The sequence below is a fragment of the Sminthopsis crassicaudata genome, chromosome 1, assembly GCF_048593235.1.
Source record: "Sminthopsis crassicaudata isolate SCR6 chromosome 1, ASM4859323v1, whole genome shotgun sequence".
In the NCBI taxonomy this organism is placed as follows: Eukaryota; Metazoa; Chordata; class Mammalia; order Dasyuromorphia; family Dasyuridae; genus Sminthopsis; species Sminthopsis crassicaudata.
Genome location: NC_133617.1, coordinates 184,340,998 through 184,356,840, shown reverse-complemented (window position 1 = coordinate 184,356,840; position 15,843 = coordinate 184,340,998). Strand labels below are relative to the sequence as shown.

The 15,843-nt window shown below is 35.9% G+C and overlaps 1 protein-coding gene across 3 annotated transcripts in view; it reads right to left on the bottom strand.

Annotated features, from left to right (window-relative positions):
- Window positions 1-5,650: 5,650 nt before the first annotated feature.
- The window catches only part of CDKAL1 (CDKAL1 threonylcarbamoyladenosine tRNA methylthiotransferase), a 625,067-nt gene continuing 614,874 nt past the window's right edge, over window positions 5,651-15,843 (bottom strand). For all 3 annotated transcript variants that reach the window (XM_074272562.1, XM_074272579.1, XM_074272570.1), the window contains exon 16: window positions 5,651-6,220. In XM_074272562.1, coding sequence (XP_074128663.1) covers window positions 6,017-6,220 — 204 coding nt within the window. In that variant the 3' untranslated portion in view covers window positions 5,651-6,016. The remainder of the gene's footprint in view (window positions 6,221-15,843) is intronic.

Below are 15,843 nucleotides of genomic sequence, written 5' to 3'. Positions count from 1 at the left end.
TAGGCTTGACTACCTGTCAATTGCAACCATTATGTGACATTTTAAGGGGAGACAGTGCTTTAAATTCACCACGCCAGCTTACAAAAGAAGCTCAAGAGGCTTTGAGACAAGTTGAACTGGCTTTATCCAATGTGGTTGAAAGAGTCACTCAGAAACCCTTGGAAATATCATTTTTTGTTACACAAGAGGCCCCCACAGCAGTCCTCCATCAAGGAGACAGTGTGATAGAGTGGGTGAACCTCCCAGCACAACCAGAACAAAGGCTTACTCCTTACCCAGGGCTTGTGGCTAGAATTTTATTAAAGGCCATTAAGGGAACAGTACAATTATCTGGGATAAGACCTGACAAGATATACACCTTTTATACTAATGCACAAGTTAATGTGTGCTGTGAAACCATCCCAGAGTGGCAAATTTTATTAGCCATGGCTCCAAATTTTACACACGGGTCTCCATTAAAGATAACCTGACTGTTACATAATTGGCGATGGATTCTTGAAGAAAAGGTTTCTAAAGTTCCTCTTAAAGGACCAACTATCTTTACAGATGCATCCAAACATAATATTTGTGCTGTGTATTCTCGTGACTTAACTATAAAGAGAGTAGTCAGAACTCCTTTTCAGTCCACTCAGCAGAATGAATTGTATGCAATCATTCTAGCTCTTGCTTATTATCCGGGAGACATAAATATAATATCTGATTCGGCCCATTCAGTAGGTGTGGTACAAAGAATTGCCACCGCCCAAATTAAATTTGTAGCATATTGATGCAGAGGACTGGAACTCTGAAAAGGTGCACTTAAATCCAGAACAGAATGGGTACTTAAATCTAAGTACCCACTTAATGAGTGTTAATGGTTCTATAAACATATTCTTAGATGATATGGTGATGTGATGGCTCTTTGATTGGTGCTTGCTGAATGTGGTTAGGTAATCATAAGGAAGGACTGGAGGGCTGAGGGAGAGGGGCAGAGTCTCTCAGCCACAGCAAGCTCAGCAGGGGAGACTTCAGGCCACAGACTCAAGAGTCCAGGAGCCATCTTTGACAAGTCATGTGGCAGCTTGCCTGCTGTTAGGATTACAAGGTGAGAATTCAGGTTGTCTGGGCCATTCTCTAGCTCAGAATTCACACCTTTAGTTCCGGCCTTTAGGGGGAGTTTACACCTTTGAACTTCTGAAAAGGAGTTTACACAACCTTTAAAAGGAGCAAGTTCATTGGTTGAAGTGTTTCTCACAAGCCCCATTGAGTTCTCACTACAATCTCTGCTAGGATAAAAGAGGCGGGCCGGAGGGCAAGGAGTGAGTCTAGTCTGGGATTGAGTTGAGACGGCAGTCCCCAAGGACAACTTAGAGATGACCGGACCTTGACAATTTGGCGCCAACGTGGGGCAAGGGCTTATTCTGAGCCCTTCAGAGGAGCTAGCCTGGACCTTCACAATTTGGCACCTGAACAGGGACCGACACCCTACCTCCACTGAAGTCCTCCGATGACCAGGAGATTAGGTGAGTAGTTTAATAGACAAATAAGGAACTTACCTTGTTAAGGGCTAAACCAGCAATCTCTTATAGCTGAAATGGGGCAGATGTTAGCTAAAGACAATCCCTCGACCTCAGCTGACTCAGCCCCAGCCTCAGCTCCAGCCTCACCCAGGAGTGGTGCTATAGAGAGTATAATTAAGATGATTGAGGAGCAGAGTTTACTTGTAACCTGGGTACAGATTGCTAAACTCTTGGCTGCATTAAGACGCACATCCCCTTGGTTTTTAAGAGGAAGAAAAACTAAATGTAGATAACTGGAAGCTAGTGGGACTTCAATTGAAATAATTTCATACAAAAAATGGGCCTCATTCAATTTCCACAGAGGTATTTTATATTTATACAACGTAGTTCAATTAGCCTTAAACTATTGAGCAAGTTGTAGAAGGAAAAGTTTTAAAAATGAACAGAGGAGGAAGTGCGAGGAATAAAAGAAAGATCAAGATCTTGCCAAAGGGCAAGGGGGTTTAAATGAGGAATTAGGGTGTGATGACTCTGATTCTCTTGAAGAAGCTTCAACCCCGCCTAGAGAGCAGATTATTGACAGGCCCACATCAACCTCCACCTGTGACTGAAGGGATTGACTCTGTAGGTCAAAAAAGTAGAAAATATACACCTTTAGATTTGAATAAAATTAAAGATTTGAAAAAAAGTTGTACCCTTTATGGGGCTACATCACTTATGTTAAAATGTTACTAGATGGTTTGTCTTATGAAGTCCTAACCCAGAGTGATTGGAAATCCATAGCAAGGATACGTCTAGAACCTGGACAAAACTTATTGTGGCTTGTGGAGTTTCAGGAATTATGTAAGATCCAAGTCAGATGCAATTTGGAAACAGGAGTTAACACAAAATTCACTTTTGAGCACTTAGCTGGTGAAGGTCGGTATGGAAAGAATTCGGAACAGATTAATTATCCCATGACAATATATGAACAAATTGCTAAGGCTGCAATAAAAGCTTGGGGTGTCCTTCCTGGACAGAAAGATCATGGAGAGGCTTTCACTAAAATAGAGCAAGGTCCCAATGAACCTTTTGCAGATTTTGTGGGATACTTGCAAACTGCTGTCAAAAGAACTATTGGAGAAAATGCAGCTACAGAAATAATGACCAGACATCTGGCTAAGGAAAATGCCAATGAGATTTGCAAAAGAATTATATGGGGATTAGATAAAGATGCTCCTTTAGAGGAGATCATAAGACGCTGTGCTACAGTGAGAACAAATGCTTTTTACACCCGGACAATGATGAATGTGGAAAGACAGGGTCCCTCCTGGCAAGGGCCTTCTAGAGAAACTCGGCGATGTTTTCAATGTGGAAAAATTGGACATCTAAGAGCTCAGTGTAGGTATGGAGATAGAGTGAGAAGACAGGGTGAGAGAAGACCTAAAACCCCATGTCCAAAATGTCACAAGGGTCTCCACTGGGCCTCCGAATGTAGATTGACCCAGGGAAATGAGAGGCGGGGCCTAGCTTCAGCCCCCCCCAGGTGGGGCATGATGGCAGCCAAGAGAATTTTAAGACATGATCAATCAGCCAAAGGCAATCAGATGAAAGAAAGGGATTGAAATTAGGAAAAATAGAGTTGTGTGCAATAGAGACTACTGAGATACTCCCTAGAAAAGTGAAATCTGTTCCTATTGAGCCTATGGATCCTTTGCTTCCAGGCACAGTAGGCTTGACCATTTCACCTTCTGAGAGTACTTACAAAACAGTGTCCATCCATACACTGATGTGGGAGACTGGAGAACGTGTATCTAATATCCCAGTCACTAACACAGGCAGACAACGTGTGATTTATCAACCAGGAGAAGTAGTAGCATCAGGCTTATTGTTACGTACTCCTAATAAGCAACTTGGTGATTATCGCCTAGATTCTGACTCCAATGAACAAAATCCAGGAATATATATTGGACAGCAGCTGTGACAGCTGACCGACCTATGCTTACTATTTATATAAATAAATATATAATATATAATATAAATGTGTTTATATTTATAAAAATCCTTCCATTTGAAGGATTGGTAGACACGGGTGCAGATTGTACAGTTATTAGAGGTGCCAATTGGCCCAGTCATTTTGATGGAAATTCAAAAGCAGATAGCCTTCTAACCATGCCAGTACTCCTTTATTTCAGGAAGCACAAGAATCTCATTCTAAATATCATCAGGCTGCTCGAGCTTTATGTTTACAATTTGGAATAACAAGAGAAGAAGCTAGGAGCATAGTAAAAAGCTGTACAGCTTGTCTTCCTTTCCATGCTCCTACACTCCCTCCAGGGAAGAACCCTTGTGGTTTGAGACCCAGTGAAATCTGGCAAATGGATGTGACCCATTATAAATCTTTTGATCATCTCTCTTTTATCCACGTGGTGGTAGACACCTTTTCAGGATTCACATTTGCAATGCCAGCAGCAAAAGATACAGCCCAAGTGGTCACTGAATCCAAGAAATTGCAATTATGGGTGTGCCACAAGCAATAAAAACAGACAATAGACCTGCATATACTTCTAAACCTTTTTTCCACTTTTGTGCACAGTATAAGATTTTATACACCACTGGCAGGTAATAGTAGAGAGGGGAAACAGAGACATTAAATCACTCCTCCAAAAACAAAAGAAAGGAGGAGCCACAGGAAACCCTAGAGAACTTCTAAATCTAGCTCATTATAATATTACCTCTTGATTTTTGACAAAGATGCACTGGCTCTACCAGACAGGTTTTATAACCCACAGTGTGAAGAGCTCCACTATCTTTAGATAATCGCCAGATGATATGGAGAGACCCAGAAAGTGGTGAATGGAAGGGACCAAATAGGTTAACTGCTTGGGGGAGAGGGTTTTCTTGTATTTTTTCAGGTGGAGAAGAAATCAGATGGGTGCCAATGAGTCATATTCACTTTGTCCATCAGAGAGAGACAGAAAAAGAGAAAAACCTCAAAACAAAGGAGAAGATCTAAGAAACATCTGACACTGAAAGAGCATGGCTAATAAAAAGACTGTTAAAGATTCCCTAACACAAGATAAGACTGTTAAAAAAACTTTAAAACCAGCAGGAATTATTGGATTTCCTAACACAAGATGAGACGAATGGACAATGGACTTATGGACATGTATAAATTCTCAATTTATGATTATTTGATCATGTTATTTCTTACATACTTTTAGCATGTGTTATGTTACTATGTATTATGTAATTTATGTAATTATGTGTAATACCTCCTATATTGATGGATTTATGTTTCAAGGTCATGACCACCCTATGTTCTAAATCCAAAGAAAGGGAGAGATGTTAAGGACTACAAGATGAGAACTCAGGTTGTCTGGGCCATTCTCTAACTCAGAATTCACACCTTTAGTTTCCGGCCTTTAGGGGGAGTTTTACACCTTTGAACTTCTGAAAAAGGAGTTTTAAAACAACCTTTAAAAGGAGCAAGTTCATTGGTTGAAGTGTTTCTCACAAGCCCCCATTGAGTTTTCACTACAATCTCTGCTAGGATAAAAGAGGCGGGCCGGAGGGCAAGGAGTGAGTCCTAGTCTGGGATTGAGTTGAGACGGCAGTCCCCCAAGGACAACTTGGAGACGACCCTTTACAATTCCGGACCTTGACAGCCTGCCTCCTCTACTTCTTTTCCTAAAGACCAAGGATTTTGATTAGTCCTGACTCTGACTGATTCTGAGGCCCTCCAGGGAGCTAGCCTGGACATTACAATTATAAGAGCCAGAATTTGAATCCCAAACTCCCTGATTCAAATCTGGATCCTTTATTCATTATACCATCTTGCCTCAAATCATTTCATAAATGAGCCTCCCTCCCAAAAAGTCATAGACACACACACCCTCTTTTGAAAACATATTTACAAACTTATATTTACATAAGAAGTTAGGGAGGATTTTTTCCACTTTAAAAAAATGTTTCTTACTAGGCTCTTCAAAGAGCAAATACCTTAATTCTATTTAGAATGTGAAATCCAATAGCAAAACATTTACATTAAGCATTTCAAATAATATACTTTGGGTAAAAATGACGTATGGCTGTAGTTGCAGATGCCTAATTATGAAGTAACAATTATGACTCTTTGCAGTGTGATGAAGACAAAAGGACTAGCAACAAGGTTCATTAGAAAAGGTTTAATAAAGCTTCAGCATTTTTCATATACAAAGAAAGGCTTAGAATCATTTTTAGTATACTTTGTCTCAAAATTGAAGTCACAGAGATTATAAATCATAGACCCTCTGTATGTCTTGCTAAAAATAATCCCAAAGGATTTATTTAAAAAATAAGACATTGATAGACAAAGTAGTTCTATGCTCTGGGTCAGCTAACTGAGGGATTCCACTCAAAGTCAAGCAGTGCTGTCCTCATTACAACTGTGGGTGAAGAAGAGCCAGGAGACTGGGCACCAAGCACAGCCCTTGCAGGACAGATGGGGTCACATTTTCAAAGAGGCTTTTAATGAGAAGTTAATACCTCCCCAGAGATTATTTAGTTGTGTGTTCTACTTTATAAAAAAAGGCAATAAGAAGAGCTAGCAGAACCAAGCCCACTGACAATGTCTTTAGCCCACCATCTTGGAGTGCCCAGAGCACCCACAAGCCTATTCTGGAACCCAGTGGTTCGTCCAGAGTCTCTGCCGGCATGTTTCCTTTTGTTCTTGAGCCATTTTCAAGCATGTGTCTGAACTCCTGTGGAGAGACAAAAGACAGTTTTAAGCTGTCTATAAAGCACAGTCCATGACAAAAATCAAATACTAAATAACAGATCAGAATGCTTCCAATTTCTCTATCAACAATGCCTCCTTTTTGTTCTCACCCCATATTCCAGTTGCTAATATTTGAATCTAGAACAGTCTAAAGAATTTTTGCAATGACTCTTAAAACAGTCCTTCCAAAGACCTGCAAAATTGATAAAGCCGATACTAATAAGAGAACAAGTCTTTGCTACAGTACAATCCAAATGTTATTTTTTTCTCATAATCCTCAATGTCTGCACTGATATCCTGCTGGTTTCCCTGCCCTTTGATTCCTTAACACAGAGATACACAGCTGGAGAAAAAGGGGACCAATAGCACAGCAATCTTACCCACAGCAGGACACTGCCAATGTCAAGAACTTCTTTAGTAGCTCAGTGGTACTCCGTATCTGCCCATAGGGCTTTCTCCCCTGTTCTCAAACACTCACCTTCTTGTTGAGCGTTTTGGGTCTGAGAGTTGCCTGTTGGGGTGGCATTCTCAATTGATTTAAAAGTAGCCTTAAGTTTTTGTCACAAAATGGTTAGTCTTTGGACAGTATGGTGAAGCTGTACATCTTCTGTACATCTTCTGTACATCTACATAAATCATGTTATTAGTTTAAAACACACACACACACACACACACACACACACACACACACACACACACACACACACAATATTGGACCAGCTAAACAGATTTTTGTTTTCTCGTTAGCAACTTGGTATCTAATGTAAAAGGAGTTCTTGATCTCTATGATATTAAGAAGTAGAGAACTTACTCAGTTAGCATCATGGTATGTGAGTTAGAGTTTGAAGCCAGCTACTGGCTCCCTGTTCCACATGACACAAGTCACCTAATCTCTCTGGGTCTCAGTTTTCTCTTCTATAAACTGCCAGGTTAGACTAGATCTTCTTCAACTTTAAGTCACATTATCTCATATATAAATTTGTAAAACTTGCCCTATATATGTGTGTGTGTGTATATATATATATATATATATATATATATATATATATATATACACACACACACACACACACACACACACACACACACACACACACACCCACCCACTCTTAAATATAATACTTACAATCCAATTATCTGCCATGAGATCATTTATAATTGGCTAGACTTTCCCTAAGTTCTGCTAGCTACTTCTGAGAGCATTTAGGATATGCTTCAGTCAATTATGCTTAGTTTAAAAAAATAAAAAATAAAATACAATTCTTAAGATATAATTAATCTTTTTAAAGCCAGGTTTAAACAAATGACCTATAAATTAGAGTGAGATATAAAGACGTATAAATGTCTACGTAGGATCTTCTCCCAGGAAAACATAATTATTAAGCAAACATTATTTAATTAATTAATGTTGTTCCTCTCCCCATCCTCTTTTATGGTTTGGACCACTGATTTATCAGTGTGGTGAACTCCTGCATGGAAACTTCCTTTGCTGGCATGGATTGATTAGCCATTTCTCCATTATGTAGAAGTTGGCTGGAGCACTGAGACATTAGAGCGACCATGCTCAGAGAGGTAGTACATAACAGAGGAAAGACTTGAACCCAAGTTCAAGGGTATTTTTTAACTCCAAAGCCTATCCATTATACCATTATATCCATCTATTATGTCTCATCTTTTCTTTTTTATTTGGAGAAAAAACATCATTTTCTCTCACACATGCTATAAAAAGACCATAGATCTAGGCCTGCTTATGGATTTCTGGTACCAATTAGTTGTTTTTCCTCTGGACTTTCTAATTAAGCTAAAGCTCAGGAGAACTCGTTTATCTATAGAAGTTCAAAAACACTATTTTCTAGATCAAAAAGTAATTGGAAACTAAACAATATCATCTTAAAGAATGACTGGGTGAAACAGCAAATTATAGAGACAATTAATAATTTCACCCAAGATAATGACAATGATGAGACATCATACCAAAATTTGTGGGATGCATCTAAAGCGGTAATAAGGGGAAATTTTATATCTTTAGAGGCTTATTTGAACAAAATAGAGAAAGAGAAGATTAATGAATTGGGCCTGAAACTTAAAAAGCTAGAAAAAGACAAAATTAAAAACCCCCAACCAAAAACTAAACTTGAAATACTAAAATTAAAAGGAGAAATCAATAATATTGAAAGTAAAAAAAAAAAAAAAAAAAAAAAAAAAAAAAAAAACAAACTATTGAATTAATAAATAAAACCAAGAGTTGGTTTTATGAAAAAGCCAATAAAATAGATAAACCTTTGGTAGTAAATCTGATCAGAAAAAGGAAAGAGGAAAATCAAATTGTTAGTCTTACAAATGAAAAGGGAGATCTTTCTACCAATGAAGAGGAAATTAGAGAAATAATGAGTTACTTTGCCCAACTTTATGCCAATAAATTTGATAACTTAAGTGAAATGGATGACTTCCTCCAAAAATTTAGGCTTCCTAGATTAACAGAGGAGATAAATTGCTTAAATAGTCCCATTTCAGAAAAAGAAATAGAACAAGCTATTAATCAACTCCCCAGGTAAAAATCCCCAGGACCAGATGGATTCACATGTGAATTCTACCAAACATTTAAAGAACAACTAGTCCCAATGTTATATAAACTATTTGAAAAAATAGGGGATGAAGGAGTCCTGACAAACTCCTTTTATGACACAAAAACACTATTTTCTAAGCTCATGATTATTCCATTATCCCTCTTTTGCAGAAAACAGGAAAAGGTCAGAAAAACAAAATTTAAAGCTAAGCTAAAATTTGGAATTCATTTGCCCAATTTTTTCATTTAAAAATTTTAAAAATATGTATGGACAATTATTAACCTTCATTTAAAAAGATAAGAGTTCTAAATTTTCTCTCTTTTTCTCTTTCCCCTTCCCTAAGATGGTAGGCAATTTGAAATAGGTTATATATGTGCAATCATGTAAAACATGTTTCCATATTAGTTATGTTGTGAAAGAAGACACAGATCAAAAGAAGAAAAACCTGAAAAAATTAAGAAAATAAAAAAATAGAATTGCTTTGATCTGCATTTAGACTCCATCAGTTCTTTCTCTGGGAATGAATAGCATTTTGGAATTATCCTTTAGAATTATCTTGGATTACTGCATTCCTGAGAAGAGCTACACATTTCTCATTTTTGAAGAAAAAAACAAACTAAGGGGTTAGAGAATTTAAGTAACTTATTCAAAATCACAAAGCCAAACTGGGTCTAGCATATCAAGACCCTCAGGCTCTTAATTCAGTACTTTTTCCATTATATTTCCATTACATGACCTTGCCCTTAGAGTAAAAATTAATGATGAAGATAAATTGTCAGAGGAATCAAACACTTTTCAAAACAAGAACTATAAAATATTCATATCCACATGAAAAAATGCTACAAGTCAATGATAATAAGAGAAATACAAATCAAAACAGACCTGAAGTTTCATTTCACATGCAGCAAATTGGCAAAAACAAAAAATGGCAATAGTCAATGTTGGAGGGGTTGAAAGAAAAATAGGAAAATAAATTGTTGATGGAGCTGTGAAATGATGCAAGCATTTTGGAAAAGAATTTCTGAATTATGCAAATGAAATGAATAAAGTTTCCATGCCCTTTGAACCTTGGGCTTATACTACCAAGAAAGAAACAGAAGAATAGGAAGTTCCTATATGTTATAAAATGTTTTATAAAGGCAACATTTGAGATAGTTAAGAATTAGAAATGGCATAGATAGTCATTAACTTGGGACATGGATAAATAAAATGTAGTACATGAAAGTAATGGAATATTACTATGTTGTAAAAAATTATATATGTGATGAATACAGAGAAGGATGGAGAAGTTCTATATGAATGATACAGAATGAATTAAGCCTCAGAGACAAGGAAACAATGTATATAGTAATTCCAAAACATAAATGGAAAGAATTATATAAAAAAAAGCCTAAATTAAATACAACAAGATTATAAAGATCAAATGAGACTTGGAGCAAAGAAATAATGAGAAGATATCCTCAATTTGTTCCTTCATGAAGTGGGAGAGCCAAAAGTGTTACATGTTGCACACTTAAGGACTTTTTCAAGTTTATCAATCAGTTGCATTGAATCTTTTTCCTTTCTAGAAAAATACTATTTGTCATACAAAATGGTTCTCTGAGAGGGCAGAAGAAGGGATACTTGGGATTATTATGGTGTTTTAAGAAAAAAATCAATAAAAACATTAAAAAATTCATGACTATCTTTCCTAATCAGCAGATGCTTTTCTTGGCAACCAAATCACTTATTTCTTCCTTCCATATAAAATGTTTGACTTTAATTTAAGAGTTATTTTGTATAGACTACAAATAGTACAAATGCAAAGAATACAAATTCAAACCAGCAAATTAAAAACATTTTCAATCTAGCTTACTGTAAGAGTCTTTCTGGAGAGTCGAAAGTAAACCCTTCTTTTCCCTTCTATATTTGAAAATATTCTCAATTAAAAAATTTTTTTTTAAATAGAATTATATTGTGGATTCATTACAGTTTCTAACACATCCCAAACTCATTTGAGTTCATTTAAACTTTATATCCTGATCAACAGGTTAAAATCTGAAATGGGTACTAAAAGTAAGTTGTTGTACCAAGAGAAAGATGTATAGAAAGATGTATTTTGGGACAGGCCTCTTCTAGGGTTGGCTGAAGCACTATGTAGTTTCAATGGTCTCTCAACTCACCAAAAAGGTCTGGATTAAACTCAGTAATGATGATCATCTAAAAGCATTCAGTGACGTTGAATTTCAAGAGTACATAATTAATACAATTGTTTTTGATCAAAGAATAAACTATAGCCAATTAACTGTGGATATTTTGTTTGTTAGCACAGCTATGATACTAAGGAAAATATGGGTTAGAAAGTCTGGTCTACCAGTCTCAAAGGGTTAAATACAATGCCATGACAAAGTGATATTTTCATAGAATTAATAAGCACTTAATAGACAGAACTTCACTGAAGAAATAATGAGAACTTAATATTTGTATTATGAATGATAAAAGGTTAATTATATGGCCACATTTTTTTTTAAAGTAGAACTTGGGAAAAGGCAAATTTCAAAGAAAAACCAAGCTTGTGAAGCTTTTTAAAGGAAGATAATTAGAAACTACCTCTAAGGCATGTAAACATTAGCTATGGCTATTTCTTTCTAAAAATCAAGACTTGTTTGATAAAGCTTTACTTAACTAGGATTTTAGTTATTTGATGAAACCAACATTTCTAAAAGCCACAACTTTACTTCTGAAACTGATCAGAATCTTAGAAAAATTATAATTCACTAAGAAATGTCTTTTACTGATACAAATCTTTCAGCCTGGTGAAATATAAATGTAATAGATTTATTTAGGGGTTCATTCATCACATTATAGTAAATTTGTAGTGTACTATGACCACTCATATTACCCTTGGACAGTTAAATTTAAATTATTTTAGTTTTAATTTTCTTCTATTAAAAAATCACTCTAGTAGAGGACTATGGAACACTGGACATATCAGAATTGTTTGATGTGTTTTATTTTGTTGAACTGCTTCTCTTTCTTTCCTACTTCTTTAATTTATTCTTTGTTATCAGGGATAACTTAATGGGGATAGGAAGATTATATTCAAAAATGAAGGTGATATTAAAATAAAATAAAGAAAAATCCATGAGTATATTGATAATCTACTCCCTTATTTCTTTGGTCTTTAATATCATTTTGCAAGGCAGGGGAAACTGAAAAAAAATTACCTAAAATCAAGATACTAAGTGGGACCTACCTTTGACACAGTGCCCTATATAATTATCTCTGATAAGATAAGATCAATTAACTGTGTCTTTTTAGTTTCTTTATATTTTTTCAATTATGACTATGAAAAAATAGGGCTTTAGATTTTGTTGAGAGAAAGGATTATCTTATCAAATCTATAATACAAAAATAATTAAGAATCAATATCAGTTATGTTAAGCTAGATATATAATTTGGATTTAAATGAGCAAAACCATAATAATAGAAGCTCCAGGCTATTATTAAAAATACATCATCCCACAGATGAAGAAATTATTCCCTGGACACCAGGCCAGGACACTCTACACTAGTGCATAACTTAGGAGAAAAAAGGAACATAATAATAATCTCTAGAGGGTTTGATATTTTGGCCTAATGTTATATCTTGGAATAACAATGCAAAAGTGGAGAGCTCTCTTCACCTCAAATTAAATATATCTTTTATTCCTGCTCTACATATATATCATCTTTACTTTGTGAGAAAAATACTGGCTGGTAAGTTAATGTCCTCTAAGTAGGCAGAGCTCTTGAAATGTTCTCCTTTTTGAGAAAGGAAATGAGTTCAATAGACAACCTATTATAGAGATGTTCAGATCTGTAGCCTGTGGCTATTTCTAAGGGCAAGCTGGACTCAATTAAAATACAATTGAGAAATATTTAACAGAATAAGTAAAAATAAAGTAAAATATAGATATCATTGTATTTTAAAAACTAAGTTAATATAAGGCCTGCAGAGATCCTTAGGTATGGTTTAGTATCCTTATATATTACTTCTATTTGACTTTGACACCACTAGCCTAAGGCTTTTCACAGGCACTTTACCAAAGAAGAATGCAATAAATGTAAAAAATAAAATTTACATTTATTTTCCTTTGAATTTTTTTTAATGGAACTTTAATTAAAATGACAAGGAAACACAAGGAAGGAAGGTCACTGTGGGTTTCACCGATGCCCACATCCAAAGCACTGACTATATGGACTCAGAGTTCTATCTAGCCACTTCTCTGGCTCTTCATGATACTTCCATTCAATACTTTGAAAGCTTCAAGTTTTTATCTAGAGGGCTAACCCCCCACTGAAACACAGATCAAAAACTGTCTAGAGTAAATGGATGACAGAGAGGCTTTTGGGATGTGTCAGACTTAACCAGGAGGACACTTCTAAGGTCTCTCCCCACTCTAAAACTAATTCTCGTGTTCTGGAATCAGAGTTAGGGACAACAAGAAGTTGAGAAGAGGACTATACAGAAGTTGAAAAGGTGGGGGGCAGCTAGGTGGCGCAGTGGATAGAGCCCCAGCCTTGAATTCAGGAGGACCCGAGTTCAAATCTGGTCTCAGACACTTAACACTTCCTAGCTGTGTGACCCTGGACAAGTCACTTAACCCCAGCCTCAGCCAAAAAAAAAAAAAAAGAAGTTGAAAAGGTGAAGGTGTTCACATAAGGAATTGCTTCTTAAGAAACAAAGCTGTCCAAAAGTGAGATGAGTAGCTTGAGGAAGCAGTTCCACTTTAAAAGATCACTTCCATCTCGATAAAATGTATTCATGTTCAGAATCCAGTTTGGACTAAATGAATCCCCAACATCTTTCTCAACTTATGAGACTTTATAACTAGAGAGGTCCACCGACAGTAGAATTCCAGTAGGATATTAAGCCCATAATTATGTCTTTTTCTAGCTTGGGAAGTTGCATTCTGTCTGGCATAGCCTTCAAGAACCCTGGGAGATCATCTCTGTGCCTCAACTAGGCATTACAGTAGGGCTTTATTGAATAGTCTTAATCACCATAATAAAAGAGTAATTATTAAATATAATTTGTACTTAATTGTGACCAGTTCTGTGCAACTTAAGGATTAAGGAAAGGCAATATGAGAAGAGAGAACCTCTTTTTGTACTTTCCTTCTTCTATTTCACAGTCTGCAAAGCAGTAATAACATTTTTGTAGTTTACCAGTATTTTTCATTGCAAAATATACAAAACAAGAAAAAATATAGCATGGACACTAATAAGAAAATCGCCATGAAAATTGAGAATTTTGACATAGATTGTAGTCATTTTACTTATAGGCATCTCCATTTTATGGGACCAGCTTCTTCTTTTTCTTTCTTTCTTTTTTTTTTTTTTTTTTGTGCCACTCATTGCCAAACATATCATGCAATGACATTTATTTAATAATGCATGTCACATAAAGTCATTTCTTGTTGCTTCCCTTGAAATCTTTGGCTTAATCAGGCTTTGTAAGAACAATCTATGGATGGCACACACATGGAGTGGTATTTTTTGGAGGAGATGATGGGGGAGAGGTTGGGGAAAATATACTTGAACTTACATTATTGCAATATTGCAAAATGCATTTTAATGAGGAACAGTTGGTTTGGTTCTGCTCAAGTAAAAGATGTCCCTGGAAGAGAATTGCCACCTGTCCTCCCATCTTGCAATGCAGACTTTAAATGAGTGCTTCTGCCCCTGATACCTGCAGGTGGTTGCCACTGTCTTACAATAACATTCAGTTTGCCAGCTTGTATGAAGTTTGGCTGACAGATTCTCTTATATTCCATGTAACTGTCAGAGTAAGATAAAGGGAACTATTGCCAAACCATTTTTGTAGACGAATTTATTTTATATTATGTAATCAGGAATCCCCAATTACTCCCAGTCAAAATATCTTCATATTTTCTTTTGGACTTTTTACATGTGCTATATTTATGTTTATGAGTGTCAACACACACATATACACACATGTTCAAACCAATAAGAAACTGTAAAATCAGACTAGATCATGTCTTTCTATTATTTTTAACATTCCAACATCTACACATACATTAATATTGTACTATATATACATTATTGCCAATCTGCAACCATTACTTTAGGGCCAGAAACAACTTTAAAAAGTCATCCATAATTTTTCCTTCCGACAACAACAAAAAATTCCTATACCTTTAACATTGACAGCCTCATTAAAATTACAAGGAATATTTCTAGGTTCCAATACAATAAAACAGTCACCATGAACTTAGCATCATGGCCAGCTTTTCATCTTGTTTTGGTGGTAGCAGAGTAAACATAAGGTTTTGCTAATAAGGTATAGTATAAATTATTAAAGTATCTTCTGTATGATCAAATGCATTTCAGATTATATTCTGAATAATTCTGCCTTGACAACTGCCAGAGATATATATCTTATGTGCTCTTGCATAGTCTCATTGATCCCTATCTTTCTGATGCCCTAGTCTTAGACTTTTAACTCCACAGAATAAAAGAAATAACATAGTCACTTCAAAACCCAAGATCTGGCAACTGTCGATCATATCTTTCTATCAGATTTTTCTTCATGTTAGTCAACAAAGACATGAAGATAACTCTTTAGCTCTGAACTGAGATTTTAATGGATTCAAAATATTTCTTATATGTAAATTCATTTCATGGCTCAGAGGCACTGTTAGAGCAGTGAAAAACTACTTGATGGTACATTTTGTTGTTGTTGTTCAGTCATTTCTCAGTTATATCTGATTCTCTGTGACCCCATTTGGAATTTTCTAGGCAAAGATACTGGAGTGATTTGCCATTTCCTTCTCCAGCTCATTTTACAGAGAAGGAAACTGAGGAAAACACGGTTAAGTGATTATTCAAGGTAACATGGCTAGTTTTAGTGTCTGAGGCCAGATCTGAACTCATGATGATATATTCCTGACTCCAAGTCCAGTGCTTTTCCACTGTACCACTCAGCTGCTCTTAGATGGTACATTCCTCAAGATAAATTAGAGTTTTAGATATTTTTATTCAAGTACTGAGTACA